The sequence below is a fragment of the Micromesistius poutassou genome, assembly GCF_964030765.1.
Source record: "Micromesistius poutassou genome assembly, chromosome: 13".
Taxonomy (NCBI): domain Eukaryota; kingdom Metazoa; phylum Chordata; class Actinopteri; order Gadiformes; family Gadidae; genus Micromesistius; species Micromesistius poutassou.
Window position 1 is genome coordinate 222,695 of NC_140283.1, and position 7,881 is coordinate 230,575.

Sequence of the window (7,881 nt, forward strand, 5' to 3'; positions counted from 1 at the left end):
GAACGTAAATGACTGAAAACATTGCAGAGGATGTCTTTGTGTTTGCAAAATATATCAATAAGCCACTCCAGAAAATGAGCCACAGGGACAGTTTTGGTTCGTAAAATCGGGATACAAGCCAAGGGTTTATTTCCAAAAAATAAGGTAGCTTAGCCAGTGGAGCATTCTAGAACACCCAATGGAAGAATTTTAGCTCTGGATTTTTATCTGGTTCAATCAAACCTAAAAAAGAGAACTATTGGTGTGCAGCTTTTGTTGAGCCAAGCAAGTTTATGTTTACAGAATAAAAGGGATCCAATCAATCCAAGTAACAGTGGCTCCCTGGCTCCTCTGTGGACCAGGGAATGCCACGGCAGCTGTACATAGATCATGGGCCCAAGCCTGGAGATCCAAAGTGCATTACGGATTTACGAGGCTGTGTGTCCTCTTACTTAATGACTGATTTCTCGCCATACCAACATTGAAGTGCAGTGATTCTGAGACCGAAGCCCTGAGTTGTCAAATTGGAATGAAAGTCAAAATCTTATGGTTGATGCAACAGTGATCTGAAGACATACTCTCCTAGTAAACCCTGTTGTAATCACTGCAGCAGTGTCTCTGTGTGACGTAGTTACTGCCTTAGCCCTGCTTCACCAGAAGGGTGAAGGGTTTCAGCCTGTAGTATTTCTAATGGCTCCCCTAATACATACACTGTATTTGCTGACCTTGTTTAGCCTCTTAGATTGTATTATGCTCATTTGTGACGAATTATTAGTCCGCTATTTGACATTGTCCTTCCTGACCAGTAGTTGTCAGGAACATCATATTTCTTCACTGGAGATCAAACCATTCTCTTTGGTCACTTTTGCACAGTTAAACTAAACCAGGGGTCAGCAACCTTTTCAACATGTAGTGCCAGTTGGACATTTTCTCGTTAATGAGTGTGCCTTAAGGAACAATATATTAAATATTAAGCTGAATTATGACACAGCGACCAAAAACATTTCCAGAAGACCTGGAATTGTATTATTTCCATATAGTCCACAATCATGCATCAACATTTAAAAGTTTTTTTTTGTTGTTATATTTGCAACATGGGCTTACAAATTATAATTACATATATCTCATCTTAAAATACTGCTTTCAGAAACTCAAAAACATATTTGCACTGTGAGAAATGTAAAAACAGACATTATATGAGAATGATGGAAACATCCACATCAATATCTTTAAGACATGTACAGCTTTGCAAAAAAAACATGTGAAGGCCATGCATACAGGCCACTTGCAAAAATATTTTAAATATTTTCTTTATTACTCACAACATAGGTTTAAAAACGATTAATTGATCCCGATTCAGAACACTGCTTTCAGTAACTCATTTAAACATATTTGCACTGGGAGGAAATGCCCAAAACCGAATAAAGTGCAAAACAAATCGGTAGTAATGATGATAACGCTGCCGCATTTTAGCGGTGAAAAAATAAAAAGTTTTTTTTTTGTCAAGTGTGCCAATGATTATGTGTCCACGTGCCAGTGGTGGCAGGCGTGCCTAGGGTTGCCGACCCCTGAACTAAACTAACAACTAACTACAGCGGATCGGCATCAGTTCTCTATGGCTACAAACTGGGCCGGAGTATACATTATACATATTCAGGCTAAATTGTTAATTGTATTCACGGAATCCCAAGTTTCAGTGTGTTGTTTGTGACACACTTCACAGCCACAGAAAGGAGGAGGGTGGTTGTTGGGTGTAAAAACTATAAAGTGCTGGCACAGCCACCATGTTGAAAGTGTTAGCGTGTGAAGACAAGATGGCATCTCAAATGGACTGTGTGTGCAGCCTCTGCCCACCAGCTATATTTAGTATGAGCTTAGTATTTATATATATATATATATATATATATATAATTTTTATTTTATGACCTGAACAGTTTTCATTTCATTATCTTATTTGTCATTACAACTCTGAACCTGGGGTGTGCTGCCTCTGCTGTCAAGTGTGACGTCAGAATCTATCAACATATGTAATCATGTGTGTAAATATACATATTGAATTGTGAATCGGACATTATGTTCATGCATTAGACGTACCTATTAAAACGAGTCAGTGCATTATGCAACGAGTCAGTGCATTATGCAACTGGTACATCTGTCCTCGTTGACCTGTGTGTGTGTGTGTGTGTGTGTGTGTGTGTGTGTGTGTGTGTGTGTGTGTGTGTGTGTGTGTGTGTGTGTGTGTGTGTGTGTGTGTGTGTGTGTGTGTGTGTGTGTGTGTGTGTGTGTGTGTGTGTGGCGTACATACTGTACTCTATGGCAGCCAGTTATGCATTAGACATGGCCAGAGTCTAAATAATGGATGACATCTTGAGCGAGCGAGGGAGGGAGTGAGGCGGAGAGAGAGAGTGAATTTGTATAACTTCAAGCCTACATCGAATGAAGCACAGCCCTGTACACTCTTTTGTGGTATTTGCGTGCACATATTTATATTAGATGGAGCCGGTCTGTGTTACTTTTGTAATAGTTTAACCTGATTCAATCTCTCTCTCTCTCTCTCCCTCCCCCCCTCCCCCCCCCCCCCCAGGCTCAGGACCAGGTGTTTGTGTTCCCGGACATCTTTGTGGAGAAGAGCTCTGAGGGGGAAGAGGGCTCCATGGAGGAGATGCAGAAGCAGTTCATGGAGGACGAGAAGCAGCGGCAGCGGGGAGACCCCCGCAGGGCAGGGCTCACCGAATGGTTTGGCCTCTAGCCCAGGATGTGTGTGTGTGTGGGCGTCTCTTTCAGACCCTCATGATGTACCTGTGTGTGTGTGTGTGTGTGTGTGTGTGTGTGTGTGTGTGTGTGTGTGTGTGTGTGTGTGTGTGTGTGTGTGTGTGTGTGTGTGTGTGTGTGTGTGTGTGTGTGTGTGTGTGTGTAGATGTTTCAGTTGATTCAATTAGTTAATTTTGTTGGTTAAGAGGCTCAAATGAGAGTGTGTGTGAGGCTGAAGTCCAGTAGCGCGGGCCAGAAGCACATGGAGGAGTGGAGAGGCCCGGGTCCATCTGGTTCAGAAGCGCTCTCTCCTCGGATGACCTGCTTCCTCCTCTCCTCCCTCCTCACTCTGTCCTTCTCCCTCTCCTCTAGCTTACTTCATCCTCAGGTCTTTTCTTTCTGGACCACCTCCTCGCATGTCGTGTTTCCATCTTTTTCTCCTCCCCCCCCCCCTCATGTTGCTCTACCAGTGCTTCAGGGTTGTGTCCTCAGAAGCCCCTTCACCTCTTCCCACAAGTGTGAGCAGCTCTGTGTGTGTGTGTGTGTGTGTGTGTGTGTGTGTGTGTGTAAGCTGTGAATTGCTTAGTCAACACTAAGTACTGTTAGCACGAGAACTTCTAAATAAACAGTCTCTTCCAAAACCTTTGGCCTGTTTACTTTAGCGTTTCTCCCCCCCCTCCCAGCCATTTAAGCTCCCCCCCTCGGGCAGGAGGACCGCATGCCTCTACGGTTCGACTTACAGTAACCCCGACAGTGATGTGGGGGGACCGGGGGGCTACAGTGAGTGTTCCCCCGGTCCTGCTCTGGAGGTGGGCGTCGCTAGCTTGCCTCTCCATCACTAAGGGGAAGGTCAATATTGATGCTGCTTGTCTGGAGGGGAGCCCCCTCCCGGTCCCCCTGCCCCTAAAGCCGACCCCGGTACGCCTAAAGCAGACCCCCGTCCCCCCAAAGCAGACCCCCGTCCCCATAAAGCAGACCCCCGTCCCCATAAAGCAGACCCCGGTCCCCCTAAAGCAGACCCCGGTACCCCTAAAGCCGACCCCCGTCCCCCCAAAGCAGACCCCCGTCCCCCTAAAGCAGACCCCCGTCCCCCCAAAGCAGACCCCCGTCCCCCCAAAACAGACCCCCGTCCCCCTAAAGCAGACCCCCGTCCCCCCTAAAGCCGACCCGGTACGCCTAAAGCAGACCCCCGTCCCCCCAAAGCAGACCCCCGTCCCCCCTAAAGCCGACCCCGGTACGCCTAAAGCAGACCCCCGTCCGCCTAAAGCAGACCCCCGTCCCCATAAAGCAGACCCCGGTCCCCCTAAAGCAGACCCCCGTCCCCATAAAGCAGACCCCCGTCCCCCCTAAAGCAGACCCCCGTCCCCATAAAGCAGACCCCGGTCCCCCTAAAGCAGACCCCCGTCCCCCCAAAGCAGACCCCGGTCCCCCTAAACCCGTCCCCCCAAAGCAGACCCCCGTCCCCATAAAGCAGACCCCGGTCCCCCTAAAGCAGACCCCCGTCCCCATAAAGCAGACCCCGGTACCCCTAAAGCAGACCCCCGTCCCCCTAAAGCAGACCCCCGTCCCCCTAAAGCAGACCCCGGTCCCCCCTAATGCCCGTGTCACACTGTCCCGAAATTGACACCAGATAAACACACGAATGTGGAATTTTGAATTTCGCACGAAGATGGCCCCGAACTTGGTCAACAGCTGAAGCAAGTACAATGTCTACAGAAGGTCAAACGATGGCACCTGAACCACACACACGAGACGTCGTATTGAGGGTACGATGCGTTTGAACTAGGTCACGAAGGCGTCACGTGACCTCCCGTTGGTATAACACCTTCATATAATCATCTATCTATCTGATATTTAGATATCATCTATCATATCTAAATAATCTATATAATCGATATATAATATATTTGTCGCAGCCGTTCAAATGAGGCTATTGATTTTCTGTTAAAGGTGTCTGACTTGTTTATTTATGAATCATATCCATTTTTTGAGACCCGCACCTGCAAAGTTCAGCACCAGATCCGACCTGTCATCCGTGATCAAAATGAAATCCGCACCAAAACATCGAAAGGATCTCCTTTGGGTGACTTTCACTTGATTTATGCAGTCTTCGGGCAGCGCAGTGTCATTGCTGGAGTCCCCACTCCACGTCTGACAAATGATCAGCTGTTGGAACCAGACGAGGTCTCTTCGCAGCTGGGAGTCAAGTGTCGTATCGTTGACTAAAACGGACGTTACAATCCGCCTGTTTTAGCAATTCTTATGCGGGTACCCGACCCGTTGCAGGACTAATATTATATAATAGCCTACTGTTTATGCTGAGACTGCTTTGCTTTTTGCTACCTGTAGGGTCTGTGTGCGGGCTTTGCGCGCAGGTATCTGGTGTGTGTTTGTCAGGTGAAAACTAAATGTCAAGGGAAAGAGGCAGTAGTTGAAAAAAGTATTAACACCGCTTATTAAGTTCACTCGTTGCTTATAATGGTTTATTCGTTTCCCAGTATTATTTCCTTAAAGTAGAGGACAGTTTTGTTCATTTTTAAATTGTAAAATAAATGCAATAATTTTTTGAAGTTTTTTTAATTATTGGAAGCGAGTCGAGCTGACCTCGCCTGCTGTACCCACGGTCAAAATAGCCGAGACAATATCTATATAATCATTTTGATATACGCCTAATAACCAGGAACTGAATTGTGATTGAAGCTTTGGGAGTTACACACGCCTCTCCTCTGTAGAGTTGCTCAGAACTGACTGAGGAAGATGCTCTGGGGCTGGTCACGTTACCATGACACATCGAAAACGCTTGAGCTACTAAAATTCGGCTGTCTTCGCCGACACCGTGGTTCCATCTCAATGTCATCGAACTCTAATACGACTGCTACACAACGGCATTGCGAGGGCTTCACGTAGTCGTGGTGCCTTCCTAAAACAATCGGGCAGCTTCTTGTTTCCTTCGCATTGTTTTCGTGAGGCGATGGTGCCGATGATCACACATCAAACGACTTGACAAGATGCCATCACAATGGCCTTACGAAGGGCAAAATGGACACACAAATTCAATACGAAAATGAACCTTCGCAAGGTTCTTCGGCAAATCTTTGGCATGCCAAAGATTTTGCACCTCTCACGACGTTGCTGCCGGAGCCCGAGAAACTCCACCGGCGGTCATACGACGGCTTCAGATGCCCTCACGAATGGCCGGATGTTTTTACGATCAGAGCCGAATTTGAACATTTCCTTTATCGTGTGTCCATCAGGTGTCAATTTCGGGACAGTGTGACACGGGCATAAAGCAGACCCCCTGCCCCCTAAAGCAGACCCCCTGCCCCCTAAAGCAGACCCCCTGCCCCCTAAAGCAGACCCCGGTCCCCCTAAAGCAGACCCCCTGCCCCCTAAAGCAGACCCCCTGCCCCCCTAAAGCAGACCCCGGTCCCCCTGCCCCCTAAAGCAGAACCCGGTCCCCCTAAAGCAGACCCCCTGCCCCCTAAAGCAGACCCCGGTCCCCCTAAAGCAGACCCCCTGCCCCCTAAAGCAGACGCCGGTCCCCCTAAAGCAGACCCCCTGCCCCCTAAAGCAGACCCCGGTCCCCCTAAAGCAGACCCCCTGCCCCCTAAAGCAGACCCCGGTCCCCCTAAAGCAGACCCCTGTCCCCATAAAGCAGACCCCGGTCCCCATAAAGCAGACCCCGGTCCCCATAAAGCAGACCCAGGTCCCCCTAAAGCAGACCCCAGTCCCCCTGTCCCCAGATGCCCTCACAAATGGCCGGATGTTTTTACGATCAGAGCCGAATTTGAACATTTCCTTTATCGTGTGTCCATCAGGTGTCAATTTCGGGACAGTGTGACACGGGCATAAAGCAGACCCCCTGCCCCCTAAAGCAGACCCCCTGCCCCCTAAAGCAGACCCCGGTCCCCCTAAAGCAGACCCCGGTCCCCCTGCCCCCTAAAGCAGACCCCGGTCCCCCTAAAGTAGACCCCCGGTCCCCCTAAAGCAGACCCCCTGCCCCCTAAAGCAGACCCCCGTCCCCCCTAAAGCAGACCCCGGTCCCCCTAAAGCAGACCCCTTGCCCCCTAAAGAAGACCCCGGTCCCCCTAAAGCAGACCCCGGTCCCCCTGTCCCCATAAAGCAGACCCCGGCCCCCCTGTCCCCCTAAAGCAGACCCCCTGCCCCCTAAAGCAGACCCCGGTCCCCATAAAGCAGACCCCCTGCCCCCTAAAGCAGACCCCCTGCCCCCTAAAGCAGACCCCGGTCCCCCTGTCCCCATAAAGCAGACCCCAGTCCCCCTAAAGCAGACCCCGGTCCCCCTAAAGCAGACCCCCTGCCCCCTAAAGCAGACCACGGTCCCCCTAAAGCAGACCCCCTGCCCCCTAAAGCAGACCCCGGTCCCCCTAAAGCAGACCCCCTGCCCCCTAAAGCAGATCCCGGTCCCCCTAAAGCAGACCCCCTGCCCCCTAAAGCAGACCCCAGTCCCCCTAAAGCAGACCCCGGTCCCCCTGCCCCCTAAAGCAGACCCCGGTCCCCCTAAAGCAGACCCCCTGCCCCCTAAAGCAGACCCCCTGCCCCCTAAAGCAGACCCCCTGCCCCCCTAAAGCAGACCCCGGTCCCCCTAAAGCAGACCCCTGCCCCCTAAAGCAGACCCCGGTCCCCCTAAAGCAGACCCCTGCCCCCTAAAGCAGACCCCGGTCCCCCTAAAGCAGACCCCCTGCCCCATAAAGCAGACCCCGGTCCCCCTAAAGCAGACCCCGGTCCCCATAAAGCAGACCCGGTCCGGCCGCCCTGGGCGCTGTGTTGTCAGGTTCTTCATGTGGCCGATGACGTCTGCCCCCCCCCCCCCCCCCCCCCCATAGTTTGATGCACACATGCACAGGGGGGAGGGAGGGAGAGCAGGAAGAGAGAAGAGGGAGATAGTGAGAGAGGCTACACGGTGAACTTCCTCCTAATCAGAATGGGGGTGAAAAGGGGGCAGGGGGGACGTGTGGTCATCTGGAGGGCCTTGCAGGGCACAGGGAGGGGGGTGGAGGGGGCAGGGGGACGTGTAGTCATCTTGGAGGGCCGTGCAGGGCACCGGAAGGGGGGTGGAGGGGGCAGGGGGACGTGTAGTCATCTTGGAGGGCCGTGCAGGGCACCGGAAGGGGGGTGGAGGGGGCAGGGGGA

The 7,881-nt window shown here is 51.2% G+C and overlaps 1 protein-coding gene across 1 annotated transcript in view; it reads left to right on the forward strand.

The window, feature by feature from the left end:
* Nucleotides 1–3,365, forward strand: part of mrpl23 (mitochondrial ribosomal protein L23) — a 65,358-nt gene extending 61,993 nt beyond the window's left edge. Inside the window, exon 5 of the mRNA XM_084476778.1 lies at nucleotides 2,564–3,365. Within this exon, the coding sequence (XP_084332904.1) occupies nucleotides 2,564–2,728 (165 nt within the window). The 3' untranslated portion in view covers nucleotides 2,729–3,365. The remainder of the gene's footprint in view (nucleotides 1–2,563) is intronic.
* Nucleotides 3,366–7,881: the final 4,516 nt, after the last annotated feature.